A 22,648-nucleotide genomic window follows, 5' to 3' on the forward strand; every position below is an offset into this window, starting at 1 on the left:
TTATTTATAATGCCCTTTACATTTCATTTGAAATCCCAAAGTGCCACAGTAGCAAGGAGTTAAAAACAGTTCCCAGAATATAAAAAAAATCAACAAATAGCAATAAAACACCACAGGACTAAAATTAAACCATTTGTTGCAGGATTGAGGGTGACTACCATTTTTTTTTTAACTGGGGGGAGGGCCGATGTTAAGGAGAAAACCGACGACACATTTGAGTTAAACGACCAAATTGATTGATCTCCCCGCCCTGTGCGGTGTCCCTGAACCCTCCTCGCAGGGGGGTCCCCGCCGTGGTGGACTTTGCCGCCATGCGGGACGCGGTGACGAAACTAGGCGGCGACCCGGAGAAGATCAACCCCGTTTGCCCCGCCGATCTCGTCATCGATCACTCCATCCAAGTGGACTTTAACCGGAAGTAAGACCAGGTTCATCAAACTCTTTTGGTCTCAGTTCAAACATACCGTTTCATCAGTTTGCCGAGGCTTTAAAACACGTGATCCGATTAGTTTCTTTTCTCTAAACCCACCTCCTTTTTAGGTCTGACAGCCTTCAGAAAAACCAGGACCTGGAGTTTGACCGCAACAGAGAGAGATTTCAGTTCTTAAAGGTGTGACAAGTGAACAAATCCCAGTGTGAGGTCTACATTTCTTATATATCCAGTAGATAGTTATGAAAAGATGTCTTTAACCCTGTAGACATGTTGCCCCTCTTCCTTCTTCTCAGTGGGGCTCTAAAGCCTTCAGGAACATGCGGATCATTCCTCCTGGTTCGGGGATTGTTCACCAGGTCAACCTGGAGTACTTGGCTAGAGTGGTGTTTAACTACGAGGGGTACTTCTACCCCGATAGCCTGGTGGGCACCGACTCCCACACCACAATGATTGATGGGCTGGGAGTCCTGGGCTGGGGTAAGACCACGTCTTGGTTATGTCCGTTTCAAACATTATATATGCAGTGGTGTGTTCTACATCTTGGTGGGAGGCTGTAAACCGGGCTCACAGAGGAAGTGGTTTCCAGTGATGTGATCTTAAAACCCAGAATGTCCTGTTTCCAGCACCGGAGCAATCCCGGGAGACACGACGGACATAGACCAGCTGGCAGATAACAAGACAACGACCACATAAAATGACTTGAATTGATCATTGATCGTATATTTGTCATAAAACCCTCAGGTGTGGGTGGAATTGAGGCCGAGGCGGTCATGCTGGGTCAGCCAATAAGCATGGTCCTGCCTGAGGTGGTGGGGTACAAGCTGTCCGGGACCCCGGACAAGTTCATTACCTCCACTGACATTGTCCTCACAGTTACCAAGGTGATTATAATCCCTTTTGCACGCTTTACACAAGGTATGCAGTGACATGTTTGATTATTTTTGGGGTTATGTCTGTTTTGTTGAGCATCAGATTCTAACAGTACCCCTCTCCCCTTTGTGCTCTCAGCACCTCCGTCAGGTGGGTGTCGTTGGGAAGTTCGTGGAGTTTTTCGGCCCAGGTGTTGCTCAGCTGTCCATCGCCGACAGAGCCACCATCGCCAACATGTGTCCCGAGTACGGCGCCACGGCAGCCTTCTTCCCCGTGGACGACGTCAGCATTCAGTACCTCAGGCAGACCGGTGGGTGCCACGCCGTAGAATGTGGACCTGATGTCGCATGAGGGGCTCGGGTGGCTTGACCGGCACGTCCCAAACTCCACGTTTGACTTGACATGAAACCTCATGGACGTAGTCACTTCTACACGTTAACTTCAGCACCATCACAGTACACAAGATTGATCTAGGGAGGTTTTTTGGGCCGATAGCCGACCCTTGTTAACCGATCATTAACTGTCTTGTCCGTAAGACAAGAGAGCAATGAGTCCTGTTCACGCGTCCGTGAGGCTTGGACATGCGTTCCGCGTCAACCAACAACGCGTGGGACGGCCGATTTAACCCGCCAGTCTTTATATAGTGGAATGTGTCACGGTAGCTATGCTGTGATTGACGTCCATTTCAGTCCTGGCTGATTTAAAGATGTCCTGCCACACATATTTCACGACTTTATGGTGATGTCTGAAGTTCTACCATGGACCCTGTAACGTGGTTACCTTGTTTCAAGCCGTTCTAGCGTGGTATAGAAAGCCTGCGGGAAGACTCGGCTCCATTTGGGCCAGTTCTCATTAATATTCAACCAGCTAAGCTGCTTGACTCTGATTGGCTAACAGCTAGCCAATGAGAGCCAGGCTATCAGCACCTGTGAATAGTAATGAGCTCAGGCAACACGACGTCAGACTGAGCTGATTTCTCCTAATTGTTTTCAGTGGATAGAGCAGACAGAGGCAGTAGCGGTTCATTTTCAGATTCACCACATAACACACACACATGTGGACCTAACATATTTAAAAAAAAAGCAAGTTAAAAGGGTTTCGTGTGACTAAACATAACTTAACAAACTAAACTAAAAATTCTCTTAGATAACCTTTAGCTGTTCCTTAGTCTCAATTTGCCAGACATTCCTTCACAGCTCTGAGGAGGAGGGTCTAACTAGCTAGTCCATATAGCATTCCGGGATGGAAGAAAAACGTTCTCTAGTTTATCGGCATTTCTGCATGCGAATCACAATCGTCTTGGGCGGTGCTAAGCTCCGTACTCAATGACGGAGACGCTGCAAAATAACCTCGGGAAGGAACTTGTTTCGGTGGAACATGTGTACGTTCAGAAGTAGTTTTAGCCGTGCAACAGGAACCTCAGATTGGACAGATAGTCTAGCTAGCTGTCTGGATTTACCCTGCAGAGACCTGAGGACCAGGTAACCATAGTCCTCAGATGGACAGATAGTCTAGCTAGCTGTCTGGATTTACCCTGCAGAGACTGAGGACCAGGTAACCATAGTCCTCAGATTGGACAGATAGTCTAGCTAGCTGTCTGGTGTTACCCTGCAGAGATCTGAGGACAGGTACCATAGTCTCAGATTGACAGATAGTCTAGCTAGCTGTCTGGATTTACCTGCGAGATCTGAGGACCAGGTAACCATAGTCCTCAGATTGGACAGATAGTCTAGCTAGCTGTCTGGATTTACCCTGCAGAGATCTGAGGACCAGGAACCATAGTCTCTATTGGACAGTAGTCTAGCTGCTGTCTGGATTTACCCTGCAGAGATCTGAGGACCAGGAACCATAGTCCTCAGATTGGACAGATAGTCTAGCTAGCTGTCTGGATTTACCTGCAGAGATCTGAGGACCAGGTAACCATAGTCCTCAGATTGGACAGATAGTCTAGCTAGCGTCGGATTTACCCTGAGGATCTGAGGAAAGGTAACATAGTCCTCAGATTGGACAGATAGTCTAGCTAGCTGTCTGGATTTACCCTGCAGAGACTGGGACCAGGTAACCATAGTCCTCAGATTGGACAGATAGTCTAGCTAGCTGTCTGGATTTACCCTGCAGAGACCTGAGGACCAGGTAACCATAGTCCTCAGATTGGACAGATAGTCCAGCTAGCTGTCTGGATTTACCCTGCAGACAGAGACTGAGGACAGGTAACATGTCCTCAAAGTGAAAAGATAGTCCAGCTAGCTGTCTGGATTTACCCTGCAGAGACCTGAGGACCAGGTTACCATAGTCCTCAGATATCTACCGGTGTGGAAATTCCAACACAAAGTAAGAGAAAGGTAACGGACACCGGACCAAAAAAGGAGACGTCACATTGGCGCGCGCATGCCCGGATGCGTCCACTGTAAAACGGCCGTCAGGCAGCACCGGAGCGGTCCCAGAAGTGGAACTTTGTGGACGTAGACTAGCTATTCCTTCCTAAACAAAACATGATGTTGTTTGCCAGCTGCACATTCAGTTAGACTAACGTTACTTATGATTCTGCAGAGAATTTCAACAACTTCTTTCCTCTGCGACTACAACCAGACGAGTTTTTATCCACAGGCTGTCCCTATAACGAACACCAGTCCACCGTGTGAGGACTGCCACTTTAACTAGCAGTTAATGGATGTAAAGCCTTTTTTTCTTTTAATACGCAACACACTTAATAAGTACTTAAATATATAATCACAAGTATATTGTTTTATAATGAATAACATCCCTAATTTGATTTGCCCACATTTTGAGTTATCAGGTTCCCTTCTATTGCAAAACGTGACCTCCATTAAAAACCCCTCTGACTTGTCACAAGAAATTATATTCAGCGCTCTGTTTCCATTTCTTTGTACTCAGGCAGAGATGCCGAGCAGCTGGCCTACATTACAAAGTACCTGAAGGCGGTGGCCATGTTCCGAGACTACGACGACGTCTCTCAGGATCCAGATTACACTCGGGTCAGTCGTTACATCATTTTGACGTTTTTGGCAGTTTTAATATAGGTTTTTTTTAATTATAGTTTTCTCTTAAAAAGGTAAAATAGTGTTTGTATTTGTGCCAAAAAGACACAACAGAGTGACATGCCCACATCCTGATTACACTGTAAGAAAGACCACACCAGTTGTAACCTGACACTAAACACAAACAACATAATAAAACTAGAAAATTCCGCAGAAATTTTATCAGTGTGCCTACTACTTGTGCACATCCGAACAGCAAATAAACTTAATAAAAAAAAGATTTCTAACCCTTCAGAGATATAACTCTTTAAAACCTATTTAAGATGTTAGGACGTGTGTGTTGTCTGTCTGTGTGTGTTCTGAGAGAGAGGGAACAGATGGATGTCCACAGCCAGACATACAAAGTATGGTTGCCTGGTTACTAAGGACCAAAAGGAAGCCTTTCCTCTCTGTGATGTCATCTCTTTGATATGTAGTCAGTTTAACGACTGCACCTGGCACCTGCTGTTTACAATGCTATTCCGAGACTGATCAAGCTCTCAAAACAAATGATCATATCACCAAAAGGATACAAGATATCAATTATTGAGGTTCTCGTGTGCACCACAAGGCCCTTGTGACGTATTGAGATAAATTTATGTGGATAACTTTAAAATGTGGGCGTATCAGCTATGTAAAAAGGTCCTTCGCTCTGCTTTTGCTCAGAAATGTGGACATGTTCACTTACAGTGAATGGAGGAAAATGTGGAACTGTTCTCATTGAAAGGTCGCGTGAGCGAAAGTATACATCATATCACATAAATCACATTTGGATGAAACTAAGAAAATAATACCTACGTTTTGATGTATAAATTGTCCATGACAAGTTAGAATTGTTGGCGTGGGGGCAAGTTATAGGAAAAAAAAAAGATAACTTTTAGTCTCCCACTCTGTCCCCCACTCTAGCTCCGAACATTCCGCCACTACACACACATTGGAAAATCGAGCCGGTCTGAAAACGGGACGATACGTAAACCGGATTTTGAGAAACCGTGCTTGATATCGAACGCCCATTCACCAATAAACACCAAAGTCTTGTCTTCGGTTAAACTTTTAATCATGTTTCTACGTTAAAGTATGGCGACGCAGCACGGTCCCAAAGAGGGGGGTTTTTGTGCGATGTTGAGAGATTCCCCGAACATTTCCCCATTCATTCTATGGACATTTTTGGCCGATTTTTGCCGATTTCGGTAAAACCACGCGGCAAATCTTGTTGAAAGTCATGCCCCGCCATTCCCGATCATACCCCACATTTCGGTGTATGTGTTCGCGGGTTGGCAACGCTTTGGGTGTAGTGGGCAAAAAACAGGCGAATAATAATAATAATATGGCAATAATAGCATTGTGCCGAGTGCTGCTATTGCAGCACCACGCACACTGAAATTAACAAAATAACGAGTTGCACAGAAAAGATAAATTGCCAATCATGTTTTGTCATTTTAAAATGGTGAGGCAAAGATAGATGAAATGAACCACCAGTACATCCTGATCTCTCTCTCTCTCTCTCTCTCTCTCTCTCTCTCTCTCTCTCTCTCTCAGTTGTAGAGCTGGATCTGAGCGCCGTGGTTCCATGCTGTAGCGGGCCCAAAAGACCTCAGGACAGAATTTCTGTGTCTGACATGAAAACGGACTTTGAAAGCTGCCTGGGAGCAAAGGTCGGTACCAGTACGCTCTCATGCATCACAGAACAATCAAGAACTAGTGTGGAAAAAAGGATAAACATAAAATATGATGTACAAGCATGTACAGGCCGAGGTGCAAGTTTAAGTATCACATTAAGAACGTGTATATGTAATTTTCTAACAACTTGTCAGTAAGGTTGGGGAAAAAATCGCAATACCTTTTGGTACAGATCCTAGACTGTAAAATATGAAGGGACAAAGCATCCAGTTTGACTCCTTAAACCTGCTTTCTATCTGATCTCCTGCAGGGGGGGACTCCTTAAACCTGCTTTCTATCTGATCTCCTGCAGGGGGGGACTCCTTAAACCTGCTTCCTATCTGAATTCCTGCAGGGGCAGACTCCTTAAACCTGCATTCTATCTGAATTCCTGCAGGGGGGGACTCCTTAAACCTGCTTCCTATCTGATCTCCAGCAGGGGGAGACTCCTTAAACCTGCTTCCTATCTGATCTCCAGCAGGGGGAGACTCCTTAAACCTGCATCCTATCTGATCTCCAGCAGGGGGAGACTCCTTAAACCTGCATCCTATCTGATCTCCTGCAGGGGGGGACTCCTTAAACCTGCTTCCTATCTGATCTCCAGCAGGGGGAGACTCCTTAAACCTGCTTTATATCTGATCTCCAGCAGGGGGAGACTCCTTAAACCTGCATCCTATCTGATTCCTGCAGGGGGGGACTCCTTAAACCTGCTTCCTATCTGATCTCTAGCAGGGGGGACTCCTTAAACCTGCTTCCCATCTAATTCCTGCAGGGGGGGACTCCTTAAACCTGCTTCCTATCTGAATTCCTCAGAGGGGCTCCTTAACCTGCTTCTATTGAATTCCTGCAGGGGGGGGACTCCTTAAACCTGCTTCCTATCTGAATTCCTGCGGGGCAGCTCCTTAACCTGCTTCCTATCTGATCTCCAGCAGGGGCAGACTCCTTAAACCTGCTTCCTATCTGATCTACAGCAGGGGGAGACTCCTTAAACCTGCATCCTATCTGATCTCCAGCAGGGGGAGACTCCTTAAACCTGCTTTATATCTGATCTCCAGCAGGGGGAGACTCCTTAAACCTGCATCCTATCTGAATTCCTGCAGGGGGGGACTCCTTAAACCTGCTTCCTATCTGATCTCTAGCAGGGGGGGACTCCTTAAACCTGCTTCCTATCTAAATTTCTGCAGGGGGGGACTCCTTAAACCTGCTTCCTATCTGAATTCCTGCAGAGGGGAGTCCTTAACCTGCTTCCTATCTGATTCCTGCAGGGGGGGGGACTCCTTAAACCTGCTTCCTATCTGATTCTAGCAGGGGGAGACTCCTTAAACCTGCTTATATCTGATCTCCTGCAGGGGGGACTCCTTAAACCTGCTTCTATCGATCTCCGCAGGGGAGACTCCTTAACACCTGCTTCCTATCTGATCTCCACAGGGGAGACTCCTTAAACCTGCTTTCCTATCTGATCTCCCAGGGGAGCCTCCTTAAACCTGCTCCTATCTGATCTCTAGCAGGGGGAGACTCCTTAAACCTGCTTCCTATCTGATCTCCAGCAGGGGGAGACTCCTTAAACCTGCTTTATACTGATCTCCAGCAGGGGGAGACTCCTTAAACCTGCTTCTTATCTGATCTCCAGAGGGGAGACTCCTTAACCTGCATCCTACTGATCTCTAGCAGGGGAGACTCCTTAAACCTGCTTCCTATCTATCTCAGCAGGGGGAGACTCCTTAAACCTGCATTATCTGATCTCCAGCAGGGGGAACTCCTTAAACCTGCTTTATCTGATCTCCAGCAGGGGGACTCCTTAACCTGCTTCCTATCTGATCTCTAGCAGGGGAGACTCCTTAAACCTGCATTATTCTGCTCCAGCAGGGTGAGCCTCCTAAACCTGCTTTCTATCTGAATTCCGCAGGGGAGACCCTTAAACCTGCTTCCTATCTGATCTCCTGCAGGGGGAGACTTAAACCTGCTTTCTATCTGATCTCCAGAAGGAGACTCCTAACCTGCTTTCTATCTGATCTCCAGAAGGGGGAGACTCCTTAAACCTGCATCCTATCTGATCTCCAGCAGGGGGAGACTCCTTAAACCTGCTTCCTATCTGATCTCCAGCAGGGGGAGACTCCTTAAACCTGCTTTATATCTGATCTCCAGCAGGGGGAGACTCCTTAAACCTGCTTCCTATCTGATCTCCAGCAGGGGGAGACTCCTTAAACCTGCTTCCTATCTGATCTCCAGCAGGGGGAGACTCCTTAAACCTGCTTCCTATCTGATCTCCAGCAGGGGGAGACTCCTTAAACCTGCATCCTATCTGATCTCCAGCAGGGGGAGACTCCTTAAACCTGCTTTAATCTGATCTCCAGCAGGGGGAGACTCCTTAAACCTGCTTTATTCTGATCTCCAGCAGGGGGAGACTCCTTAAACCTGCATCCTATCTGATCTCCAGCAGGGGGAGACTCCTTAAACCTGCATCCTATCTGATCTCCAGCAGGGGGAGACTCCTTAAACCTGCTTTCTACCTGACTTCCAGCAGGGGGAGACTCCTTAAAGGAGAATTCCAGTCTATTCCAACATGTATCTCTGTTGTTTGTACATTAGGAGGTCTGTCAGTAGAGAGAAAAACAAAACCAATCAGGGCTGCCTACACAGAGTTATCCTCCCGCTAGAGTTAGCACCCAACAGACTTAAATGGGGCAAGTTTTAAATGCATTTCTAGCCTCTAAACATGTTCAAAATGTCATTAAAAGTGCCGACTCATGTGAAGTGATTCCTTCGGAGTGAATACAGTAAATCTGACTGCAGTAGATGTGAAAGAAGCGTCGCTAATTCAGCTCTGTTTTTGTTCTGCGTAAGATAGTTTGGGATTTTTAACAACATTTTGTCATTGTTAGCCTTTTGTATGTGGTTGCTTTCTGGCTAGACATTTAATATTTGATTTTTTGAAATGTTGCTTCTTTTGTAAAATAAAGTAGTGTGCTAAATCTAATCTAAGCTTAAAGTATAGTTTTGGAATTGTTAGGAAAAACTCAAATATCAGCTCAAGTATAAAAACAACAACACGCAGCCCTTTTTCATCAGTAATGGCTTTGAACGTGCGTTCACGACTCAGTTGCTGTTACTTGCAGGGTGCTGTTTGACTCCACAAAGTAACTTGTTCCATGTCGGTCTGGGACATTTTCAGCAAGGCTTCAAGGGTTTCCAGGTGGCGCCGGAGCATCACGGCACCGCGGTCCCCTTCCAGTTCGATGGAAAAGAGTACACGTTAAGCCACGGCTCCGTGGTCATCGCCGCCATCACCAGCTGCACCAACACGAGCAACCCGTCCGTCATGCTCGGAGCCGGTGGGTGCGCAGCACCTCTCTTAGAGGCATTTCTGGGATATCTGGGATTTTGGGCAGGTGGATTCTCTGTTTACTCCCAATTATTCGACAAAGTTGTAAAAGTGAAATGCTTTTCTTCCAGGGCTCCTTGCGAAAAAAGCGATAGAGCGCGGCCTGAGCGTGAAGCCGTACATAAAGACCAGCCTGTCACCAGGCAGCGGCGTGGTCACCACCTACCTGAAGGAGAGCGGTGTCATGGACTACCTCTTTCAGCTGGGGTGAGCTGCTCAAATTCCTCTTTCAGCCAGTTGTCTATGTGGATAATCCGAACACAGTGTTTCTCCTCGTTAGTGAAGTGGTGGCCCGCCACGGCAAAATTTCTACTGCCACAGTATCAGAAATAGGGCAGACGCACAATGTAGTTGCGGGTTTATTTCAAATTGTCCTGCTACCATAGTGCAATACAATTTAACAACAAGGAGAACTATCCAGAGGTTATTGGGCCAGTCCAGTTTAATGCCACATGCTGTTGTGTTGTGGTTGCTTATTGCCAAACTGTTCACTTTCTTCCGAGTTGACTGTTAAACCCACAGCTCCACCAAAACCGTCACCGTGGTGTGTCCGTTCTAATTGAGCAATGTTCAACTTGTCAGTTCTGTTGGTGGGGGGGGGGGGTGGTGGGACCTACCCCCAACTGCTAAAAAAAATCCTTAAAGAAACACTGAATCATGTTCTATGGGAAGTTCAACATAGTCCACATGATAGCTTTTATTTTTTTTTAAAGATTGTTTTGGAGCATTTTAGGCCTTTTATGTTGACAGGACAGCTGAAGACATGAAAGGGGGGTTGGGGGGGGGGGGGGGGGGGGGGGGGGGGGGGGGGGGGGGGGGGGGGGGGGGGGGGGGGGGGGGGGGGGGGGGGGGGGGGGGCGAACCTGGGGTTAAATACATGGGCGCCCGCTCTACCAATTGAGCTACCCGCGTGCCCTTACTAGCTTTTTTTTTACTACTTAGATTTTATAACAAAATGTTCTCTGTTGTGGAGATGGCTCACAAACTCATAGATTACAGGATTGAGTTCCACACTTTTTGACACCTGAGCAAAGTTCACTGGATCCACCGAGGAAGAAAAATGTTGGCCAATAAGTAAAAGGAAATTACAGTTTTAAACTACCTCTGACTACATCTTGGTTAAAAATCAATCAGAAATCTCAGAAAATACATAAACTGGTGGCTGCCTCACAAATCAGTTATTGGCCCCGTTTGATTGACAGTATATTTTACATAACGTCAGAGTACAAGAACGGACAATATGAATTAAAATCACCTGTAATCAGAGGTGTCAAAAGTATTCCCATTCATTACTCCGGTAGAAGTATAGATACTAGGGTTAAAAAAGACGTCTGTTGAAGTATCAACTCAAGCTTTTTACTCAAGTGTAAAAGTACTGGTTTCAAAACTACTTCAAGTATAAAAGCAAAAGTAATGTGAGGGGAGTAAAAATAATATCAAAATGCTTTTTCAAATTCGATGGGGAGTTTTTCGCTTGTGGTACTTGGGTTTTGATTTTCCATCCAACCACTTTGAAAAATGCCAAAATATATATATATATATATATATATTTTATACTTCTCATCCAACCACAGTCAAATTCTCAAAAATTCAAAATCCACATATGGATGGCGCGATTTATCTGGATAGGTTTTAGTTTTTTGGTGTTTTTCTTTTTCTTTTCTTTTTTTGTGATGAGAAGCTGGAATGAAAAATAGCCGAACGGAAATAGGAGTACCGAGTCTATTTTTTTTTTTTAAATATGTAATGGGTAGAAAGTACATATAATTGCTTGAAATGTGATTTAGTAGTAGTAAAACGTCTGCTGTAAAATAATAACTCCAGTAAAGTATGGATGGATACCCAAAATTTCTACTTAAAGTAAACTTGACACCGCTGTAAGAAATGTTACATCAATTCCAGTATATATTAATATATGTGAAACATTTTTGAAAAATGATATCGAGACCCTGTTTATCGATGCAACTAGATGTTGATGAATGTCTCTATTGACTCATCCAATACCTGACAAATGAAGGTACGTTACATGATCACATTGATACAAACATCCTGTATAATCCAATATTTCCATGAGCATTAAAGGGTTGAAATAAAACCTTTGGATTCAAAAATAATTGCGTTCTTGCAACGACCATATTAGCACTAAGTTCAAGTCTCACTGCTGTCGTTGTTAATAAAAGTAAAGTTACCACTGTTAGACTGAGCACGGAGTTTACCGCTGAACTTGTCAACCACTTCCCGATGATTCATATTAGAGCTGTGCAATTCATCGAAACGTAACCGTGATTAGGATCTCTCCTCCCAATGAGCAAAAAAAACCCAGAGTAATCGAGAAACAATTACTCAGCCCGTCACGTTTTGCCAGTACACTCTTATTTTCTCTCGTGTTCTGATATGAAGTCTAAATAGGAAAAGCGTTAAGGCAAATTTCACAGTTCTTACTGTGGATTTATTTCCCTTTTCCCACTGTTTGAGTTCACTAATTGCGACATCTTTCCAGAAGTCGACAAGTAATCACGTTCAGTTGTCGTGACTATGTTTTGGTTTACATAATCCAGCGGCTCGAGTACGAACGTGACATGACCAGGCGTCTCTCGCGCTGCCGCGGAAGTCACTATGAAGCACTTTGAAGATATGTGCTCGCCTTGTAAACGAAATCATTTTGTGTTTCCCGTTAGCTTCGAGGTCGTCGGCTACGGTTGCATGACGTGTATAGGCAACAGCGGGCCCCTCCCCGAGCCGGTGGTGAGCGCCATAACCCAGGTACCCGGAGGCTGTTACATCATCCCCCGCTGTCATTTCACATCTCAAATCACCCATGAGCTCTCTCTCTCGTCCTTCTTTGTCTTGTTGTTTTCCCCAAGCACGTTTCACTCTTCATGTCCTGTCACAAGAACATTAAATGCACCGAACCCACCTTTGCTCTTTTCCTTTTAGTCTGCCTGTTACTCTTTTTCTCCTTTTTTAGATTTTTATTTACGAGCCATGTAGATGCACACCTCATTTCAAAATATAAACGCATGCATCATTTTCTGTCGTGTACTCCTTTGACTTATTCATTTAACCCTCGTGTTGTCTTAACTTTCTGGACACTTTCAAACGATTGAGATAACATACAGTATATGTTTAGGGAATGCAATCAGTCTCTACTGAAACACAATTAAAAATGGAAGTGGGATTTGTTTTTTTTTGTCATTTTGTGTTATAATTCATGTTAAAAAAAAACAACCACTGTGTGGTCATTCTTATCTTTGAAAAAACACAAGTGGTCATATCCAGAATCATTTTCTGAATTGAGTCCGAAATACACGTTTATCAACGTAAATAAGGCAAGGCCGTTGATTTTCAAGTAGAAAAATGTATATTTGTACCACTTTTCTTCTTGTAAAAGTGTTAAATGGGTCAAGGGTCAAATGGCAACGCACATTAATGAACATGCCAGTGTTAGGCATCTGGCTAAGTGTAAATTGTAGTCCCTTGGCGAGAAGGTTGCAACCCATTTAATGTGCCACGTTTGCTTTAATTCGTCTTTTAGGGAGACCTGGTCGCTGCAGGCGTCCTATCAGGGAACCGGAACTTCGAAGGGCGAGTCCACCCCAACACCAGAGCCAACTACCTGGCTTCTCCGCCGCTAGTCATCGCCTACGCTATAGCCGGCACCGTGAGGATAGACTTTGAGAAAGAACCCATTGGTGAGTTGGTTTTCAATATTTTGGGGGTGACCACCACGAGAGCAATAACTCACACATTGAAAAAAAACAACACTAGTCCTTATGTCGAGCAATTGGGCAATGTAGCCTGCTCCTTAGCGCCGCTTGAGGCTCGAAGCTACTTTAGCTGCTACTAGCATTAAATGCCGCTCTAATAATTGAAGGTTGGGGAGCTTTGACAGGGGTGTGGCCGCGGCGTTTCCACGGTTTATCAGTGTCATTACCCGATCCGAGTCACGTGCACGTGTGAGTCGTGCATTCGTCTGGTTGTTTGATTGCTAACGTTAGCTCAAAGCGCCAGTCAACTGACGGCCTTTGTTGTGTTTGATGCTAACTCGTAGCCAGCAGTGAACCCACTTTGTTAAGTAGGGCCATTTTTACCGGGTTAGGGTTACTGTGTGACATCACAGAAGTCTCTCGTGAGCATCTCGCATGCCACTCGTCGCAATGTGACGCGTGCGCGATTCACATCTGCTAATGACAGTAGCACAGTTAATCCCACGACAAGACCACCAGCAACATGCTACTGCTAACGATATCCTCTGAACTTAAAGTGAAGCACTGTCGCTGTCATGCACGCGGCTCAGTATTTTACGAGGGGGAGGGGCTGTGTGATGAAAGCACTTTGGATTTCATCTACCCGGGCAGGTCTCAATCTACCTGGTCATGGCGCCCAAGTAGAACCTATGTATCGGCAACACTGCTCTGATTCAGCAACCCTCTGTTTTTGTTCTTTTTTTTTCTTTTCCCTGTCCAATGTGAGTCCGACAAGACTCGAGTGCAATGCCAATTCATCGGTGCTGTACTCCACCACTGCTTTTGATTGATGAGCTGGTATTTTTTAGCAGCGACTGCAAAAGCGCCGCCAGCCTCTGCGCCTTTCCTGCAGACACTCGGAGAAGCCATCAGCGGTTGCCCATGCCTGCTTGGTCCTGGCTGTCGGCCCCGCGGGCATGCGTCACTACGCATACCGGTTAGAGTGGTCACGCTCTGTCAGCGTCGCCCACAACCCCTCACACCTGTCATTCCACACTGCAGCAACCTAGCAGAAAGTGAAGGCTGTATTTCATTTCATATCATTTTAAGAAGAAGAAAAATGCAGGGGGGAAAAAAAAACAACAACAAAAATGCAGAAGAAAAATCGACAAAGACGTTGTAAAAGGTGAGAAAGAACTTCGGGAAAAGTTAGGAAACATTGAACAGTGACGACAAAAGTCGGAGAAAGCTTCAAGAACTTCAAAACAACAAACAAAAACAATCTTAAGGAGGTTTTAAATCAAAATGTTGAACCCAGAAAAACTAAGTGTTGGTCTACGGGAAGACTGATAATTTATTATAATTTAAATTTTTTACTGACAACAGTCTCATTGCTATTATTATTATCACTGTTATTGTTATCTTATGCTGTATTCTTGCCAAAACTGCTGCTGGAAACTTCAATTTCCTTGCTCCGCCCCCGGCCACTCATACCCTCCCGCAACGTGGAGAGACACCGGTCCACACTGCTGACATTTGTCTACAGTTTTAGATGTTATTTGCACAGCTGGATTTTGTTAACCATGAATGGAAAAGTTGCATTTGTGCTATTTTTGTTGGTTGTTGGTGGATGTAACTTCAGTTCTGGCATGCAAGACGACGCCTGTTGGACCCGGGAGAGAGCTGGGACCCATGGCCAGATTATCGTAGCTCATAAAAAGGCAGAGTAGTGACGATACAGACATACAGTACATGAGATCCTGCAGGAAAAACCCTGAAGGAGTCAGCTCTGAGAGTACAGACTCTTCACTGATAAACCAGAGAATGGCACGGGAACAATCGGCGTTATGGTTTAAGAAAGTTTTGTGTCCTCTCCATCCCTCTTTTAATCAGTCTTATTGTTGTTGAAAACAACTAAAGGAGCTTTCTTAGAGATGGGACTTTTGTTTTAGATCTATATTATATTTATTTTAGATCATCTTTCATCTCCTGAAGCTGTATATTCAGGGAAGGAAACCCTGTCTTTGCATTTTATTTTGACAGTCTGTTTATTAAAACACGTGAGGGGTTGTGACATCTCATATAACACTTTGTAAAGTGTGTGTGTGTGTGTGTGTGTGTGTGTGTGTGTGTGTCAGCCGCCGAAAAATACCAAGATACGAGTCCATATCGCCCAGCCCTAGGCCAAACATGGACTGTGTAGAAGTGTATTTTCACAATGGGATGCTGTTGCGTTGGCTACCGTCTTTTGGATTGTAAAATGAAATTTTCCCATCAACCCTGTTACAATCTGATTCACCAAACCGCTTGATTGATTTAAAGAGATCCCTTTCAGGGTTAGTCCGTGAATGCAATAGTGACTATTGTGGTTGCAATGCATCTGAATGTCAGTTCCAAGGGGACCTAGTGTATCATGCGCATTTTCAGGCTCCTACTTGTATTTTGTGTTCCTTCTAGAACATGTTTGCATGCTTTTTATTCAAAAAACTTTACTTTTCTCATACTGCCCATGGCCGCTGCACCTGTACTCACCCTCTGTCCGAGACGCTCTCTTGTAGCGCCTGTCTCTTCAAGCTGTCCGCTCCACTGAACTCACACAATCGGCCCTCCACTCTCTCCTTCCTTTAAGAATGAGCAAGTGCAAAAGTGACTGACTGTCGACCATCTTTAACATTTTCTCAGGCAGCGCATCCCGTCCTCTGCCTCACTGCTCAGGCAGCAGCTCTAGCTTTCTTTTAGTTTGAAACCCCCCCCCCAAAAAAAGGAGCCCGTCGAGACCACGTCCAAAAGGGGTTTGTGAGCTGTGCACTTAAGATGGAAACACAATAAATCTCCTATTTTGAACTGTGCATCCAACAGAATACGCTAGTCTGCCTCCCCACAAAGAGCAACTGGACCAAAACTCCTACTGAACTTAGCGATCAACCATTTTCAAAGACAACAAAATATAATCAAACCCAGTCAACGGTGGCAAGACTGTACCTTAGTTATTAAATCCACAGGCCAGTGTAAGCAATCTGGCTCTTCTGTGGCCACGGGACTGTCATTTGTGAGACCCCCGCAACATAGCGCGAGCAGACTATATATTTCACAATTATTGCTTCTGTCGGACCCTCTACAGATCTCGACATTTCTGACTACGCTTGATGGCAGCTTAATTAACTTAATTTTACAGAGAAGCGGGAAAAGAAAGCCGGAATCTTGTTATGATGTATGTTGTGATGTCTGCGAGCTACTGGGACCTTGAATTTCCCTTTGGGATCGATAAAGTATCGCGTGATCGCAGTAGACTTACCGTGAAAAAAAATGTTTAGAAGAATTCTGTGAATCATTAGAGCTTGAATTGCGATTTTTGAATCCATTTTTTTTTTGCACACCCCTAGTGTTTACTAGTAGTTTGCTACGTTTACTCTACGGGACTCTCCGACCGCCTACAACACACAGACTCCTGCCTGTTTTGCAGGATTAGAGGATCTTTGAAGCTTGCTTTTTTTCCCGCCAAGTGGACACACTGGGTCTGCATCAAGCCACTGGTTCACGTTTTTTGGAGTTTGTGAGCACGCCACAGACCGCTCTCGCATGGACGCTAATGTCACGTCCTTCCTTTTCCCATAGCTCTTTCCAGCTGAATTTCCTCTTCCCAAAGTCCTCTCACCTTGTCCAAAGTCCTTGTTTTGCCCGCTTTGGCATGTCTTCCGATGTCCTGCTGTGGCTGCTGTTTCTCCACCACTAAAGGCCAAATTATGCTCTTGCGCTAAATCGACGCTGTGGATATGTACGTTGTTACGTGTATTGACAGACCCTTCGCCGTAGCCTGACCTGCGCCTCTTAAAAAGATGTGACTACACGTCGCGGCGACAACTCTGATCTTTTGGGCCGTGGCTTGGTAGCATTGTATTTTCCACTACTCATTTCCGGGATCTCCTTCACCGTAAACGTGCAATTAAGGAGAGGCTTAACTTTTCCTGCTACAGAAAGCACGGGGGAGACACTCACTGTGCCTCCGAGTCAGTACTTGCTTCAAAGCTAATCCCCGTCACTCTCTCCCCAGCTCGACTACACACTCCCCATGCATACACACACACGTGACACACCAACCCGATAATCGGCCGTCCAACAGTCTGGCGAGGTCGGGAGTGGCCGTCAGCCTTCCTTTTGGCCGACCTGACATAACCAGTTGGAAGGCGGGCACTGTCGACAGTTGGACTCAAATGGCCAATCTGATTGGTGGAGCGCCAACCCGGAAACGAGGGGCGGGATGAGCGGGACCAGAGTCTCTCAAAATCTGACAACTCTTTTAAACTGACCTTCGTTGATCTGAAATAAAGACCGATTCAGAAGCTGCCCGGCCTGTTTCTCCTTAAAATGTTTTCAGAAACACGTTTCAATGAGTAAGATATAGTAAAATATGAGATCCTATTCTGAACAAGCCGCCACGACAGTCTGGCTTTGAATTTCCACAGAAACCAGACCCATGGTTTTCATTTTTTGGCGACAATACAGATTAGTGCCGCCTGCTGTAATGGAGACATATTACATCTCATTGCTTTGGTGTGTTCGAGGCACTTTTTTGACCAACTCGGGGAGAACGATCAGTCCAAATGCCTTTTCTGCTGAGGGTCGGCCGTCTGGCCGGTGTGTCAGGGGCCTTAAAGACATGTGCTAGAACTACGCAGACACCTGTTCATTTTGAACCCTTAGGCCACTTATGTAGGCTATGGTAAAAACTCTGCCTAGAGCCCCTGCAGAAGCATAACTCCGCCTTAACACTTGCCTTTGCTTTTAGCCAAGATATCCTGTTTGAAGTTCAAACCCGTCTCAAGACCCTCTTGACCATGCTGCATTTTCCAAACAATGTCAGCATGCTTGAGTCCAGTTTTTGCTCGCTGAACTCCGTAAGCTGGACTTCCCCTTCTGCTGCTGCAACAGGTGGTGCAGATGCCTGGATAGCCCACGATTCCGAAAGACCCCTTAAGTTTCGATTATTGGATGCGGTCCCAGCCACTTGTCATTGTAGTCGAGGGAACTGACCTCCATTGCCAGTTTCAATGCTAAATGATGTGGACCTCGTAGCCAGTCAGTGGCCACAGCAACCGAGGGAGCAAACCCAACTCTAGACAAGAGTTTAAGGGTTTGTACTTTACTTGATGGTTTCTTCTTCTCAGCTACTTGGTTTTGCGTTACTGAGATTTGCATCGTACCTCCGTTCCAAGCTCAATAACTGGCGCTTTTTAAACAGTCAGAATGTTTTCTGTCTAGAATCGGCATCGACGTTTGTCATTTTATGTACAAAATATATAGCGCATTGCACATGTATGGCACATTGTTGCATACGTGCAGGTGTGTAGCAGCATCAGTGGACGAAAGTGCTTGTTTTTCTTATTGAATGTGCAACTTGCTTGTAAAAACGGTACCTGAATCTGGAGGTGTGTGTTTTGGGCCTCCCAGAGGGCAGTATACCTTTTTTTTTTTATGGCAGACATTTTGACTCGTCATGATAGGAAAAGCACAGCTGAAATCGATAACAATGGCTCGATTCCACCTAGTGACCCAGTAAGCTATTTCAGTGAGTCAGCATACACAATACCAGGGCCTCTCCTCGGTGGAATGCAGCCACCATTAATGGCTGTGACCACACCCGTGCTTTTCCTACCATGGTACATCAATCTGTGTGTTGTGAAGAAGGTCTCTAGGGGGACGAGGTGATGGCCAGGATGGGTGGAGTCTTGGAAGATGATAGTGGCTCTGCTGAGGTAGCTGGAGTCTACACTGAACTTCCAGTCTTCCCTTTACTACGGGAAATGCTTCTAGACTAAGCTTAGCTTGACTCTTCATTCTTTGCATTTTGTGCGATGTCATCAGGTCAGCCTTGGTGTTGGAAATTACCTTTGTATTGAAACTTGTGATTTTAAATGTTTTGGGTTTAGCTTCGCAGCCAAAACAACTGCTGGGCTCGATGCATTACCCAAAGGTCGTTTGACGTTTTCTTATTCCCGCCCTCGTGTCCTCTGTAGGCGTTGACTCTGAAGGCAAAGACATTTTCCTGAGGGACATCTGGCCCACACGGGAGGAGATCCAGGCTGTGGAGAGAACCTTTGTCATCCCATCCATGTTCAAAGAAGTCTATGAGAAGATAGAGGTAGCGTAACCTTTAGTCTGTTGGGGAAATAAAAATGGGCAAGCGTTCCAACAGTGTGTTTGAATCTTTTGGGATCTTGCTGTGTTGTTTTGTTTCAGAAAGTGAACGAACGCTGGAACTCTCTGGTGGCTCCCTCTGACAAGCTGTATACCTGGGACCCCAAGTCCACCTACATCAAGTCACCGCCGTTCTTCGACGGTTTGGTAAATAGAAAATATGCACCAATCCCCCTAAACACATGGAACAACTATAATTAGTTAAGTCCAAGGCTGCCATTAGGTCATTAAATCTACTATTGTATTTTCCACTTACTTGCTAGGACATAATGATGATTTAGAGCAAGTCCACTTTTGATTTTTGTGTTTGTAAATGTCAGACTAACCCCAATTTGCAATGGCAATGAAAACGCGTATTCTGACACAATGGAAATAAATGTGAAATTTACATTTTTATTGTTTTGTTTTTTTTCTTTACGCAGACCATGGAGCTGAAGCCACCCAAGTCCATACATGACGCATACGTGCTGCTGAACCTCGGGGACTCCGTCACCACGGACCACATTTCTCCTGCCGGGAACATTGCCAGGAACAGCTCTGCGGCCCGCTACCTGACCAACAGGGGGTGGGCGTCCTCACTGCTTTCAACATTTCATCCGAGCTTTAAAGGGGAACTACCGTTTTTTTTTTTCAACCTGGACCCCATGTTCCCATGTCTTTGTGTCTAAGTGACTGATGGGAACTACCATCTCTAACATGGGTCCAGTATTAAGAGAGATCGCTGCAATCGGCAGCGGGGGAACAAGCCACAATGTTTAGTTATCAGGGCAACTGTCCAGCTTGTGTTTACCTTCACAAAAGTGCTTGTTTTGCCGCTGACAGACTCAGATTATTATTCTTAGTGTCTGATAACATTTTGGACGTGATCCCTTCTGAGATAGACCTTTAAAACATCTCTAAGACCTTTCTGTTTTTAACAGAAACGGCTCTGAAGTTGCTAGCGCTAAACCCACCAGACTCCATTCAAAAAAGCAACACTTTTAATTCAATTCAGTTTTATTTATAGTGTCAAATCATAACAAACGTTATCTCAATACACTTTACAGATCAAGTAGGTCTAGACCACGCCCTATAATTTACAAAGCCCCAACAGTTCTAGTAATTCCCCCAAGAGCAAGCATTTAGCGTGACAGTGGCGAGGGTTTTTAGGGAGAAACCTGGGACAGACCCAGGCTCTTGGTAGGTGGTTTCTGACGGGGCCGGTTGAGGGGGGGGGGGGGGGGGGGGGGGGGGGGGGGGGGGGGGGGGGGGGGGGAGTGATGAACAGTGGCAATAACCGTCACTAGACTTAGACTACTTCTCTGATTTAAATTTCAGTTCAGTTTATATAACCCACTGAACAGGAAATGGTCCTATCTAGTTTTAAATGTGTCCTTTTATGTCCTTCCTGTTATCACAGTTAGGAGGCGCCGTGTCCGTCCATTAACGCTCTTTGTCTTCCGACAGTTTGAGCCCCCGGGACTACAACTCGTACGGCTCGCGGCGCGGCAACGACGATGTCATGGCCAGAGGGACGTTCGCCAACATCCGCCTCTTTAACAAGTTCCTCAACAAGCAGGCGCCCCAAACCCTCCACCTGCCAACCGGAGAAACGGTCAGCGGGCAGCACACCTCTTACCAAATCTCATTCAAATGTTTAACCCCATTGACCTGCAACTTTGGGTGTTTTCTGGGCCGAAATTTGGACAATTTGACAAGTTTTTGTCCTACATTTTTCTCCGTGTTTTTGTAGATTTTTTTTTTCCAATTTTTTTGTCACTTTTATTACGTTTTTGTAGTTTGTTTTAACCAGATTTTTCTCACATTTGCCTTTTTTTTTATCACTTCTTTTTAACAAGTTTTTGTCCCCTTTTGGCGATTTTTCTGATTTAGTTTGGTCACTTTTTTCAGCGTGTTTGCTGAATCTTTCCTGCGTTTTTGAAGCTTTTTTTTTACTACATTCTTTGGTCATAGTTCTGATTAAATAAAGGTGGAAAGGCCCCAAATAGTTCTTATGTAAACGGGTCAATTTGACCCCCCGAGGACAACCGGAGGGTCAAAGACCTCAGGGTTGCCTCGCGTCGTGTAATCTGGACGAGCTGTTTTTTTCATGGACTAACTCTTGCATACTGTGCCCTGTTTGTCCAGCTGGATGTGTTTGATGCTGCGGAGAGATATCGGCAGTCCGGCGTCCCTCTGCTGGTTCTCGCGGGCAAGGAGTACGGCTCGGGCAGCTCCAGGGACTGGGCGGCCAAGGGCCCCTTCCTGCTGGTGAGGGTCAACATGTTCTCTCTGGTCCAGCTACAGTTAGCACTGAGGTTTAATGAGATGGAACACATGGGCATTTTGAGACCTTAATTACAGCGCCACCGTGTGGCCGATTGGGTTCATATTTCTATAGAAGCACATGCACACCGTTTCCACTTATTCCCCCAAGTTTCATATGTCTAGCTCATATGAATTGAGCTAGACATAGCTCAATTGAGCCGACGCAGCAGACAACAAACAATAATAATAACTTAAACAGACATAGACGGGTTCTGCCGCTTTGGTTTGACCCCTAATAATAATAATAATAATAATAATAATAATAATAATAATAATAATCATCAACAGACTGTAGATGATCCGTGATCTGAACGGATTTAATCACCCTGACTTCTAAACGTCACTATTAGCAACATTTGTCAACATGCATCAGACGACTGACAATTAAAATCCCTCCGATTAAAGATTTAATGAAAAGTCTACGCAACGTCATCATGTTGAGTCGATTCTGAACCAATCGGCTCAGAGGCCTGCGTTTCCCAGCATGCCCTGGGTCTTCCAGTTGGTATAAAAAAAAACAAAAAAAAAAAAGCAACCGCGCGGCGTGCTCAAACCTGCAGCCGCCTTGATCTCGTGAGGTCATCGTCGCCCACGTGTGCATAATCAGAGCGAGTGGGACACAAATTTTACCCAGCATGCAGCAGCCGGTGATCGATCTGCATAGACGTGGCTCATCTCCAACGAGCCTGATGCTTAAAAAAAAAAAAAAAAAAAAAAGTCTTAGTATCGAGTGACTCAGTAGTCACGAGCAAAATATTCAAATGTCTCTTTATGCAGATTTGTATCAAGAACTTTAAAAAAACAACAACAAGGCACTCGTCACACTGGTGAGGATCAGGAAATACGCACTCATATTTTGCAAGTGAATAAATCCATCTCATTGGATGAAGTCTTCTCGGCATGTAAGGAAACTCATTATCAGGTCGAGAGGGTGAACATGTAGACTCAGAAACAAAAAAAAGTAAGTAAGTGAGACTTTTTGCTAAAAATGGTTTTTGGAATTTAATTTCCAGTCCTGCATTTAATTCACAATAGTCTAGACCAGGGGTCTTCAACGTTTTCCAGGCCAAGGACCCCC

The 22,648-nt window shown here is 45.2% G+C and overlaps 1 protein-coding gene across 1 annotated transcript in view; it reads left to right on the forward strand.

Annotated features, from left to right (window-relative positions):
- LOC116686611 (cytoplasmic aconitate hydratase) overlaps nucleotides 1-22,648 on the forward strand; it is a 30,894-nt gene that overhangs the window by 4,654 nt on the left and 3,592 nt on the right. Inside the window, exons 4-19 of the mRNA XM_032511634.1 lie at nucleotides 281-418; nucleotides 541-610; nucleotides 727-910; nucleotides 1,175-1,314; nucleotides 1,442-1,613; nucleotides 4,199-4,299; nucleotides 5,880-5,996; nucleotides 9,173-9,332; nucleotides 9,454-9,589; nucleotides 12,061-12,145; nucleotides 12,918-13,074; nucleotides 19,083-19,207; nucleotides 19,306-19,410; nucleotides 19,686-19,828; nucleotides 20,710-20,857; nucleotides 21,391-21,513. Coding sequence (XP_032367525.1) covers nucleotides 281-418; nucleotides 541-610; nucleotides 727-910; nucleotides 1,175-1,314; nucleotides 1,442-1,613; nucleotides 4,199-4,299; nucleotides 5,880-5,996; nucleotides 9,173-9,332; nucleotides 9,454-9,589; nucleotides 12,061-12,145; nucleotides 12,918-13,074; nucleotides 19,083-19,207; nucleotides 19,306-19,410; nucleotides 19,686-19,828; nucleotides 20,710-20,857; nucleotides 21,391-21,513 — 2,104 coding nt within the window. The remainder of the gene's footprint in view (nucleotides 1-280; nucleotides 419-540; nucleotides 611-726; nucleotides 911-1,174; nucleotides 1,315-1,441; nucleotides 1,614-4,198; nucleotides 4,300-5,879; nucleotides 5,997-9,172; nucleotides 9,333-9,453; nucleotides 9,590-12,060; nucleotides 12,146-12,917; nucleotides 13,075-19,082; nucleotides 19,208-19,305; nucleotides 19,411-19,685; nucleotides 19,829-20,709; nucleotides 20,858-21,390; nucleotides 21,514-22,648) is intronic.

The sequence above is a fragment of the Etheostoma spectabile genome, unplaced genomic scaffold (assembly GCF_008692095.1).
Source record: "Etheostoma spectabile isolate EspeVRDwgs_2016 unplaced genomic scaffold, UIUC_Espe_1.0 scaffold403, whole genome shotgun sequence".
Lineage (NCBI taxonomy): Eukaryota > Metazoa > Chordata > Actinopteri > Perciformes > Percidae > Etheostoma > Etheostoma spectabile.